The sequence below is a fragment of the Meles meles genome, chromosome 13, assembly GCF_922984935.1.
Source record: "Meles meles chromosome 13, mMelMel3.1 paternal haplotype, whole genome shotgun sequence".
NCBI classification, from domain to species: domain Eukaryota; kingdom Metazoa; phylum Chordata; class Mammalia; order Carnivora; family Mustelidae; genus Meles; species Meles meles.
The window spans coordinates 51666681-51679242 of NC_060078.1; the positions used below are offsets into that span (position 1 = coordinate 51666681).

Below are 12562 nucleotides of genomic sequence, written 5' to 3' on the forward strand. Positions count from 1 at the left end.
CTAATAGATTTTTTTTTAAAGATTTTATTTATTTATTTGACAGAGGTTACAAGTAGGCAGAGAGGCAGGCAGAGAGAGGGGGGAGCAGGCTCCCTGCTGAGCAGAGAGCCCAATGCATGTGGGGCTCGATCCCAGGACCCTGGGATCATGACCTGAGCCAAAGGCAGAGGCTTTAACCCACTGAGCCACCCAAGCACCTCTAGATTTTCTAAATATGTAGATTAAAATATATGACAACAGTAACAGAAAGGATGTACGGGGGTAAACAGAATTAAAATACAATAAGGAACCTTACTATACAGTATTGTACTCACCCAAAACAAACGAAAACATGTCCCCAAAATGAATTGTATACAAATAAATGCTTATAGCAGCACTATTAGTGGCATTCAGAAACTGGAAACAATTCAAATGTCCATCTACAGGTGAACTGATAAACTAAATGGAATATTACCCAAAAAATAAATAAATAAAATAAAACAAAATCAAATACCGACAGACTATAAACTATGGGTCAATCACAGAGATATTGAGCAAAAGAAGCCCGAATTAAGAGTACACACTATACTGTTACATTTATATGAGGTTCTAACCAAGTGAAACTAATTCATGATGCAAAAAGTCAGGATAAGTTATCCTTGGAGTATCAGAAACTGGAAAGGGGCAGAAAGAGACCTCTGGGAGGTTGGTAATATTCAGTTTCTTGATCTAGTGGCAGATTACATCAAAGTGTTCGCTTTATGGAAATTTATCAAACTCTATACTTAGGATTGTTTGTTTTCTATATGTATTTCCAAAAGACATTAAAAATATATTTCAGACTAACAGAAAGTTATACAAAGAATAACAAGACTGTATCAACCATCAAAATTAGAAACAAAACATTACTGATACAGTTGGTATGTGTGTTATTCCCTCATTATAAGAGCCCCTACCCAGAGATAACCACTCCCATGAGTGAGGTGTTCATCATTCCTCTGCACTCTTTTTCCCTTTACTCCTTGGACTCATCTAAACAATGTACAGAGCTCTTTTATATGTTTTAAACTATATATAAAATATAACTTGATCTCTATTTTTATTTTTTTAAAGACGTATTTATTTAGAGAGAGAGAGAGAGAGCAAGTGGGGAAAGGTACAGAGGGAAAGAATCTCAAGCAGACTCCCTGCTGAGCACAGAGCCCCACCTGGGGTTCAAAGATCTCAGGACCCTGAGATCATGACCAAGCCAAAATCAAGAGTCAGACGCTGAACCGACTAAGCCACCCAGGTGCCCCGATTTCTATTTTTAAAAGATCATTCTGAAAGGAGGACAAGGCAACTTCCTAAAATTATAAAAATATGCTATGTCTTGATAGGAATATTGGTTACATGGGTATAGACATTTGTAAAACACATCAAGCTATGCATTTAATATCTGTGCATTTTGCTATACATAAATGTTATCTCACTTAAAACAGGATTTTTTAAGAGACCATTCTAGCTACTTCATTGACAATGGACTGGACAGAAAAGAAACCAACAAGGCCAGTTAAAATACTCCAGTAGACCTGATAGTGCCAAACTCACCTACCAAGGAGGAAGGACATAAAGACAGCTTGTGGGCACAGTTCTTTGAGCGGCTTAACTGGGAAGTGGAGCAGTAACTGAGAAGTAAGGCCAGAGGAAAATAAAAGATCAAGCTTGATCCAGTTGAGAGGAAACACTGAAGACAAAGAAGAGAAGCAGGATCAAGGAAGGAGCAAAATCCTTGAGATAAGAGGGGATGGGATGTGAAGCGCAGGTGGTTTAGTCTTTGCCAGGACACAATGTCTTTTCGCCCTTTAACTGGGCAGAAATAAAAAGCGAACAGATGTAAGAAAGATTGTTTGGTAGTGGAAAGATAATGAAGCTCCCATTCCAATGACTGCTACATTTTCAACAATCATGGATCATTATCTGAGAAGGATGGGGAAGGGAGTGTTGAAGCCTGGGCAGAAGAACAGCATGAAACTGCACTGAAAAAGGCCAGAAAAGCATCCCTGTGAAGGTAGGGGTGTGGTTAAGAAAAATCAAAGAGTTCCATTTTGGACTTAAATGCTCAATAGATATCCAAATTCTCACAATACAGTTAGAGCTCAAAAGCAGGAATACTATTATTCATCCTTGATTATACTTCACAAAGCACCCTGTAACCTAACCTTGTACTCAAGAGGGGATGAATAAGTGAAGATTAAAATGTTTCATATTTTCTTAGTACATTTGTATGTCATTGGTCATAGTCTACAATGGAACTGAAAAAAACAGTCTCTTCAGAAATAATTCTTAGATATCGAAAGCATTTTCCTTTTTCTCATTTTTACTTTTGTGTGTTCTTGGAAGAAAAGCAATCTGCATCTTCCAGTGTTATCAGCTCTTCACTTTATCAGAAAAAAAAAAATAAAACCTATGTTCATCCCCCAAAATAATTTTGAAGACGAATTCACCAATGGAGCAATTCTCACAGGAAATAAAGAGATAGAATCTATATTCCTATATTACCACAATTTGTGACAATCGTAAGGATATACTGGATAAAGAAACCGGAAGCTCTTGCCAAGAAGGATTAACCTCTGTCATGGAAACATTCCTGCTGCTTGTTGGTAAGTCACATATGTACCCTGAGTGACAAGCCTTTAGCTCATATACAGGAACCTCAGGGTGGTCCCAAGCCAAACCTGAATGCGTCCAGCAGGGCAGAAGCACCGCCTGTGTTAGGAGATGAGTCAGTATACTGTGCTGTTTACATATCACTAATCAATTACGAAAGGAAGAAAAATTATAAATGCATTTCTTGCAGCATAAATTGGCATGTGTTGTACTACACCAAGTTCCATTTAAAAGGACTCCATTCATGCAAGAAGCACCGATTTGGTTGGCTTAGCAGTTCAATTTTTATGCTTACAATTCATTTATATACTATGTATATTGAGTGCACTCTCATATTTCCTGTTGCCACAGCCAGACTGTGAATGCATATGTTTTTGTCATTCTTCACTACAGTAATTCAGAACTTCAGCTGTCAAGTTTGGAGCTAATATTCTCATATATGCCATTCGTGCACTGCTCTTAAAAATAATTCCTTGTTTGCTCTCAGAAGCTCCAACCTGACATGATATATGAAATGGCAGGATCAATTCTTTAAAAATAACCTAGATCTTTAAATGCAGCTACAATATATTTTTTCCTTGAAAATAATCCCCTTTCCTATCATTCCCTTTATTCAGTAATTATAAACCCTGGTCAAGCAGTAAAATAGGACAACATGTTAAATATCAACAAACCGCAAATAGCAGGGAGGAAAAGGAAGAAAATCTCAGCTTCCTGCTACACCATCCTTTGAGGCACTGTCATTTTAAGTGTGGAGGCATCAATTATTTCTTCTATGTTGAAGGGTTTATATATTTAAAGGTTCCATAGGTCCACAAAGAAAATAAGCAATCGTTTCTCTGTATCATTAAACACAACAGGATACAGTCCTGTGCCAGTTTTAAAACACCAGCAGAATTACGTGGGTGAACACTAAGGTTTAATATTTCACTTTAAAGAGAAACAGAGTTATTACGTGGCCAAAGGACATTGGGACCATCCTTCAAGTTGTCAGTTGCACAGTGTTTCGGGGACCAAAGTCTAGCTCCATTGCAGCATCCTGTAATCCTGGAGTCTGAAGAAACCTCAGGGTCTCCTAGCCCAATCTGTCACCCAAGAATTTTACTGAAATTTTCCCCTCAGTATCTCTGACAGATGGTCAGCCTCTGTTGCAATTACTCCACTGGGGAGTTCGTAAGAGAAGATTCTCAAGGGATGTGATGAAAGACTAGAACCAACCATTCAGACAGGGAGTAAGGCTCCAGTCAGCAAGGCTGCAGAATACAGACAGCGCTGCCAAACGCTAAAATCAGACTTCCAGGAGAATGAGATTTGGAATCAGCAATCATAGGGGTGCAACGTTTAGATATGTAGAACCCCAATTCTGGAACCCTCCTCAGTCCCCTCACTGGCCTGGGGAGGAGCTCCCCACAATCTGGAAGCAAGGAGCCTTTTCACGACTGATTTCTTAAAGTAAGAAATGACACTTTCAGACTCACAGCAAGGGTTTGTCAAGCTCAGAAAGGATCAAATCCTTTCCTTCTAAAAACCAAGCCCAGGGACCCCCTGCTGGAACTGCTAATGTTTAAAATACTTAAACTTTGGTTTTAAACCCTCACTAAAACATTTCGGGCTCTTCTTTTCAAGGTGCATATAGGTTCCGCTCTAACTGAAGTTGCTAGGTTGGTGTAGGGTTGATGTGTGGGGGTTGATGTTTTCGGCGCAGCCCTTCATCCCGCCTAGGAGTCTGGTTTATCCTCCCAAGAAAGGCGAGCGCTCGCGGTGGAGCGGTCAGCGCATCCCCAGCCGGACCCGGGACGGGGCGGCCCGGCCCTTACCTGTCGATGCTGATCACGCACAGGGTCATGATCGAGGCCGTGCAACACATGACGTCCATGGCGATGAAGACGTTGCAGAAGAAGTGGCCAAAGATCCACTTGCCCCCGATAAGGTCGGTGACGCTGACGAAGGGCATGACCGCCACGGCCACCGAGAGGTCGGCCAGCGCCAGGGACACGATCAGGTAGTTGGAGGGCTGGCGGAGCTTCTTGACGAAGCACACCGAGATCACCACCAGGCAGTTGCCTGCGATCGTCAGCAGCGTGATGAGCGTCAGGATGGAGCCGATCACAACTTTCTCGGCTCTGCCATAGTTGATCTGCTCCCCGCAGCCGGAGGCATTGTCCGGCGGCGCGTCCCAGGTGGGCACCGGGCTGGCCGTCACCTCTGGGACCCCGCGCAGCAGGTGTGGCGCCCAGGAACCCGAGACCGGGCCGGCGCCGTCGGGGCTCAGTTCCGGCAGCCCGCGCCCCACCTCCGGCAGGAGCAAAGAGCGGAGGTGCCCGTAGAGGTCCGGGCGGCCGCTGCTGTTAACGTCCATCATCGTGCCGCTGTGCGCTGCTGCCCATGGAGCCGGCGCCCCCGCCACGCGCTCCGGCCTCCGGCCCGGGGGCTTCACCTCGCCGGTTCCGCTCCGCCCGGCCCAGCCATGGGGCCGCGCCGGCCGCTGGGGGGCGCCTCTGCTCGGCCCCGCAGCCCCACACGTCCCGGGGCCCCAGCCGCTGCGGACCACGCCGGAGCGCGGCCGCGCCGAGACTCCACGCGGGAGGCGCCCCCGGCACCGACGGAAGCCCGGGACGCGCGGCTCACGGGCCCGCGGGCACCGCTCGGCTGCTCCCCGCAGTCCGCAGCCGCCGCGCGCCTCGGCCGAGCGCGCCCGGGAGGCAGCGGCAGAAGTTGCGGAGTGCGCCCCGCCCCTCGCGCCCGCCGCCGCCGCTCCCCTGCGGCAGCCGCGCCGCGTCCCCGCCGCCGCCGCCGCTGCCCGCGCCCCTCCGGCTCCCGGGACAGGATTCCCCGGCTGGGCCGGGCCGCCGCCTCTCCCGCACCTACCCGCCGGGCGTGGGGCGGTGCTCCCCGCGCCTCCCGGGATCCCGAACCGGTTTGCTCCCAGATCCCTCTGTGCGGCTGGAGGCGCAGACCCCCTCCGACAGACTCGAGCCTCCTCACAGAATGAACGACACTTGGATGGGGGAGGACAAGGGGACCGGCGGACGCTCGGACTCACTGCAAAATGAAGAACCTGAAAAGGATTTTTTTTTTTTTCTTAATTAAAAAACCTTTTCGAGCACCACACCAAGCAACAAATAGATACTTCCGTTTCCCATTTTGACCACTTCTGGGAGAAAGCGAAGATGGAAAAGGAGAAGCAGCCGACTGGGGTGGGGGTGGGAGCTCAGAAGAAAACAGGGAGAGGGTGGGATGCCTTCAGGTCTTGGCACCCAGGAGGAGCTGGGGGCTCTGGGGAAGGGACCACCACGGAGCTTAAACCCATTGTGACTAACCCTCCAGCGTCTAGACACAGGCCTTTCGGGCTCTGCAAATAGATCCTGGCAGCTTTTCTATTCCGACTTCAAAGCCTAATATACTGAAATAAGGGTTAATTTTCCCATGGTATTCTGGAAATCTTGCCCATAAGCAAAGAAATGAGCGGTTATAATGTTCTGCAGAAGAGCCCTGGAAGTGTATGTTGACTTAGCGCATATCGTCTAAAACCCCCTTGATATTCAAACCCTGCCAGAGTGGCTGATTTTTACTATTTGACACTTACTTCACTGCATTTTGTATAAAGGTTTTATTGTAAACCAGCAGTGATTTCCTTAAAGACTCTAAAAATAATCAAATCTGTTTTCTAGTTAGGCCCTAGCAGATTATAAATAGGAAGAAAGGGAACACAAACCTCAAAATGCATTGATCTGAGAGCTGAATAATTCATTCTTCAAGGTGGGTATTAGCCCTATTTTTCCAGATAAGGAAACACAGTGACTACTGCATTCAGCTGGAAAGGCAAAGCTAAGTTTCAAACCGAGGTTTATCTGATTAGTATGTCCATATTCTTCTCTCTACACTTAAAAACAGAATATTCTTAAGTAAAAAACAACAACAACAAAACCTACATGGTGGGCTAATGGTCACTATTTATGACCATTTCAGGGTCTCTCTGACTGAGATAAGTAGATCAATACATTGAGTCAGAGGAAGAGTGAAAGTTAGGTAGGCCACAAAGCAATACCATTTAGTAGTTAAGAAAATGGATGAGGAAATGTCTTCAATCTTACTTACGTTAGTATTAAACATAATTTCAGACAAAAGAAAACTAGTTTGCTGCTGGAAGGCATCGAAGAAACCATTTGTTTACCTTTCAAGACAGGGAACAGAGGTTGAGAGACGTTTAATGAGTGAGCCAAGATCTTATACGACTACACTGAAATGGTTTAATTCTCTGGTTTTGAGTTTAGAATTGTCTCAAGAACTCTTGAAAATTCTCTAAGGTGGTAATTTCACAAGCTACTTTTGACTTTTCTTATTTTAACTCTTCAATCATTTTAACTTATCTTGACTTTCCTCTTTTTCCCCCCAAGTAATCAGGCCAACTTAGATTGTCTTGGCTCTCATAAACAATAGCCCACATTAATGAATTATACGAAGAATTTAAAAGCAATAGTTTTATTATTTGAATCTACAGTTAATATAATTTGCCACCTATATTCCTACCAGCTCTTACCACGCCTACTTATTTCATAGCAGCTTCTGATGTTTTTAGCATTCATTTTTTCATTGTAGGATGCCAAATAATCAGTAAAGTACTACTTTCAAATTGACTTCCTCTTCCATTTTCTATACAGCATCAGGTCCAAACTCCCCTTTTTATAGAGCCGTCACCTCTATTACATTATCCTGGGTGATGGCTGGGTATATTTCCTTAGAGTTGCTAGATTTTTAATTTATAAGCTGTCACAATGCATAAACATGGTTATTGAAAATCTCAGCTTCTGCGACATTACCCTGCTTATGTTGAGTTTAAATTTCATCTATCATTATTTCGAGATCCTGACAGAACTACCTGGAATTCTTTGTTTCTCTCTAATCTTGACTAACAAATAATCCTCTCTTCATAAAAACCCTAAAAATCTCATGTATACATTTCCATAATTTTCTTGTAATGAAAAGCTAAAGGTAGAGTTTTTAAAAAATATCCACAAAATCCCTAAATACTCACCTAAATTTGTTATTTGTTTTGTCCTTGGTTTCCTAGTGTTTAAAATCCATACCAAGGTGTTGCTTCCTTCACCCTCCCCCTGCCCACCTACTCTTTGGCAGTTACACTGGAGAGAATAAGAGAAGTGTTGGCATTTAAATCAAATCGTGTTGTTCGTTTTCATCCCTTTTATTTCTTTCATTTAAAAAATAACTCTGCTGCTTTAAGAAGTATGAAACCTTGTTTAGACTCTCATTTCCTATAACAACGGTCTCATAAAATTGTCAGTGAGGGTACTTGAGACTACAGCTTTCTGATGCTTCCAACTGGTAATCTCCCTCTCTCAAAACTGCTCTGGGGTAGTAGAGAAGAGCTGCCGAGTCCTACAACAGGAATTATCGTCTTTTTATAAGCTCTTCCTCCCTCTAGGTACTCATAGCTCATCCAAAGCATATGCTTAATCATATCTATGCAGACACACACATACCCATCCATAGGACATAAACTTAGAGAGTCTTTTCCCCTAAAACCAGCATATTCTGACAATCTAGATTTACTTTAAGAAACACAAATAAAGTAAAGCTTTCTAAGTCATAGGACCCACTGGCAACTCACTGGTCAGTTAAGCATACTAATGTCATGCTGACTGGGGTTCCAGTAATGTCCAACGTCCGATGCTGCTGGCTTCCTACAGAATTACTCTTACTTTTCCAAAGTTCTTCAGCTTCTCACTTTTCAATACCCCATTGCCTCACTCAACTAAACTATTCCCTGGGGTGTCTCTTGATCCCAATAACCAAATACTACCCTACCCTATGACTACCAGTTGGGCTGTGGGGCAGTAGCACAGGGACAGAATTCAGAACACCCATCCTCATGACAATGACTGAAATCTGTCAACAGACATTGGGGAGGCTCAGTTGGGATAAGAGCAGCTAGCTAACCTGGAACCAGGAATGCCCCTCTCTCTGTGACCCCTTTTACCATAGCTAGTTTCATCCTTTCTAGATTCCTGAAGCATTTTTTTCCCATATCTTTATTCTAGCATCTACCAGAGCAATATGCTTTAGATTTTATTTATTTATTTATTTATTTGACAGAGAGATCACAAGTAGGTGTGGGGGGTGGGGAAGGCAGGCTCCCTGCTGAGCAGAGAGCCCCATATGGGGCACGATCCATGGATCCTGAGATCATGACCTGAGCCAAAGGCAGAGGCTTAACCCACTGAGCCACCCAGGCGCCCCCAAATATGCTTTATATTTACCTGACTATCCTCCCATTAAACTGTGAACTCCCCAAAGACAAGGATTATTTTCTTATTTGTTCCATGTGTTGGTGTTCAATAAACATTTGTCAAATGAACTGAGTGTAGAATAATGCCTATAACCAAGTGTCATTCATGGTGTAAAAGAATTTCTCAGCTTAAAAGTGAATTGTGAGCTTGGTTTTCTTTTAGATATATACATCCTTTAATTATGCTACCTTTGTTTGCATTATCTCCCAAGGCTGACGACAAAAATGTACTTTTTTTCTTTGGTTCCTTCCATTTAGAAAACTTCCATTCTCTTTACAAAATAAATGTAACCTTTAAAAATTGTCATAAGAAAAGATAAATAGAAAATCAAAGAACAGATAGATCCAAGAACGCTTATTTTTAAATTACTCAATTTTTTTCATACTAGGACTGTTTTTTGAAATATACGTGGTACGTGCGCGCCGCCTAGTGGGAAATTTGTTCCTCAGTATAAATTCCACAAAGAGAAAAACTGCCATGGAGAGCTTTTGTCAGGGAACAAATTCAGCAATGTTGGCTTTCGATCTCTGAACCTGAAGGACTAATTAAAAGAAAAATTAAATTCTTCAATTTAAAGAAATGTAAAGAAAAACTGATAAAAGCAGCATTCACTCATTGATTGAGCCAATGTTTACTGAGTCTAATAATACAAGTTGTAGTACGATATGCAAATAGGTATGAACTAAGGTTGAGTCCACAGGAAAGAGGTATTGGATCTGACTGGGGAAACCAAAGAACTCACAGAACTAACATTTCAGTTAGGCTGGAAGAAAGAGGACAGGGTTCCATAAATATGGGGGATACTTTTTTTAATAAATATGTTTAGATTCTAATAGTTTAAATTAGATTTACTTTTTTAAAGAATTTATTTATTTGAGAGAGAGAGAACAAGCAGGGGGAGAGGCAGAGGAGAAGCAGACTCCTGGCTGAGCAGGGACCCTGACATGGGGCTCAATCCCAGGACCCTGGAATCATGACCTGAGCTGAAGGCAGACCCTCAACCCACTGAGCCCCGAGGCATCCTAAATTTAGATTTAAATTAACTGAAAATTGTCAGTACTTCTAATTTACATGTACTATTTGTAAGTAAAGGCTAAATATATATACTTACTTGTTTAACATGTATTAGATTTTATTTTTAAGATGATGATATACATATATGTATGTCGATAAAGGTAATGTGCATATGTGTGCGTCACCATAAACGTGAGGGCTACAAATGCAGAGTGATGCAGGGGTGCTGTATTGTCAACTCAAATAACAGCAGCACTATTACTGCAATGACATGATATTTGAAATGAGGAACAACTCTTCTAGTTTTCTTGCAGTTATAACCAACTCATAATTCCAAGCAAATCAAAGCACAGGCTTCCCTCTGTTTACTCAATAGTTACATTCCTGGAAACTTCTGTGCATATAAAAAAATTGTAAAAAAAAAATTGCTGTGCATTTATATATAAAACTTGTTTAGGTTCTAGATGCAAAAAAAAAAAAAAAAGGAAAAGAAAAAGAAAAAGAAAAAAGAAAAAAAAAGATAATCAAGATTTACCCATGCCGGACAAGGAGCAAGTGCTCATTCTGCAAGATTTTCTCACACATTGCAGGATTGTTAGCATCCCTGGGCAGTTCTTGCCAAAGCTAGTATCAACCATCTCACCTCTCAATTATTGTGACAACAATAAGTCTAAAAAAATACTCACATAAATTTTCAAGTGCCCCCCGCCCAGGGTTGGCTGGGAGGTGGAAGAGAGGGCAACAATACTGTTATGGAACATTGTTTTAAATAATGGTTCATGAGATATTTTCTGTAAAGTATAATATATGTATTTTATGTTTTCCAGGCTAAGATGCAAGATTGAGGCTATTATATAGGTCCTTAAAGAGGAAAACTTCCTTGTGTAATTTTCATTCATAGTAATGACATAAATTGGAAAGGACAAGTTAAGCAGTATTATCATAAAATTTAAATGTTTAAATCAGAATACCTTTTTTGGATCATAGTTTTGATACTCAGTATGAGGTTAGACCATAATTTTCATAGCTGGAAACCAGTTTATGTGCGGAAAATGACCTGGGTTATCCTTAGCCAGATGAGTTTCCCAAAGACACAATTTTGCTATCTATGAACAAATCAGTTTATGTGATTTTTTTTTAAAGGGAGATGGGGGATATCAGAATATTTAAAGGAGATATATCATCAACCAAAAAGACTATATCTGACCCAGTCTTCCCTGATGAGCCAAGGTGGACATATTTTCCTTGATAACATTAGCAAGAAAATCTCTTTCTGCGATTCAAGATGTTTTCAACAACCACTATATCCATTTACAGCTATTTGGAGTATGAACTGCGTGGTTAACTACCACGACTATTATTTTTGTATAGTGTTTAAGTTTAGAGTTCAGAATGGTTTCTAGTCAATAGTACAATAAATTGACTAAGACTCTGTGTCTTGACAAAATCTTGTCACATTGTGCTTATGTTCCATAAGTCTGATGTTAAAAATGACCCCTGCAGGAATCCCATCTGTAGTCATGGTTACCAGTTCTGACAAATCTACTTCAAAATTTTCAAAATTCTTCTCCACACACACACGGAGCCACTTCCTAATGATGTGCCTTTTGGGGGGCACTTTTCCAGATGATATTTAGTCATATCGAAATTTTCAACAACACAAACAGCTTTTATATATCTACTTGATTATCAACTGCAATAGAAAATGCCCAAAATAACTTGATTTTTAAAGGTCATTTATCCTTCAAGTTCCAAGCTGTATTTCTAACATCCTCAGCAATAGCATTTATAGTTACCATGTTTGTAAACGCTAATTTCTGTTTAGGACCTGTTCTTTCTCTTGCTTTCAATAAACAGTCTTTGTAAACTTGCCTTCGGTTAAGAAGTTGTAGTTGCCTGAGCAATTTTTGTTTTCACTTAATGTGCTCTAATTCCAAGGCAGCACCACGGTGATGAGTAATTTTATCTATCAACTTGACCGGTCCACAGGGTACCCAGATATTTGATCAAACATTGTTTGTTTGTTTTCCTGAATGAGATTAGCATTTGAATCAGTTGGCTGAGTAAAGCAGAATTAACCTCCCTAATACGGGGGGGGGGGGGGCGGGGGGGGGTGGGTGGGGGGGGCTTCATCCCCAGTTGGAGGCCTGAATAGAACAAAAGGTCTGATCCTTCTTCAAATAAGGAAGGATTCCTCCCACCTGATGCCTTCAAGCTGGGACAATGTTTTTTGGTTTTTTGTTTTGTGTTTTTTTTCTGTCACTGGACTCAAGCTGAAATATCAGCTTTTTCTGGGGCTTGAGCCTGCTGGCCTTCAGAACAAGAGCTACATCAGCTCTCCTGAGTCTCCAGAGGGCCACCTGTAGATCTGGGGACTTGTCAGCCTCCACAATCCCCTGAGCCAATCACTCATATGATACACACACTTTTTGGCTTTACCAGCTATGTGGCAAATGGGGGCAAATACAAGTCTGCCTAGAGGAAGGGTGCCATTTTCCAATCTGCACAAGGGCTCCTTTAAGTGCTTCATCATTGGGAATAAAAGAGGGGTGCTTTGGGGGTTGCTGGTGTATCATGCCAGCATACCATACACACAGTTCAGTGAACTTCTG

The 12562-nt window shown here is 42.1% G+C and overlaps 1 protein-coding gene across 2 annotated transcripts in view; it reads right to left on the reverse strand.

Annotated features, from left to right (window-relative positions):
- The window catches only part of HTR7 (5-hydroxytryptamine receptor 7), a 78297-nt gene extending 73307 nt beyond the window's left edge, over nt 1–4990 (reverse strand). For both annotated transcript variants that reach the window (XM_046026351.1, XM_046026352.1), the window contains exon 1: nt 4446–4990. In XM_046026351.1, the coding sequence (XP_045882307.1) occupies nt 4446–4990 (545 nt within the window). The remainder of the gene's footprint in view (nt 1–4445) is intronic.
- Nucleotides 4991–12562: the final 7572 nt, after the last annotated feature.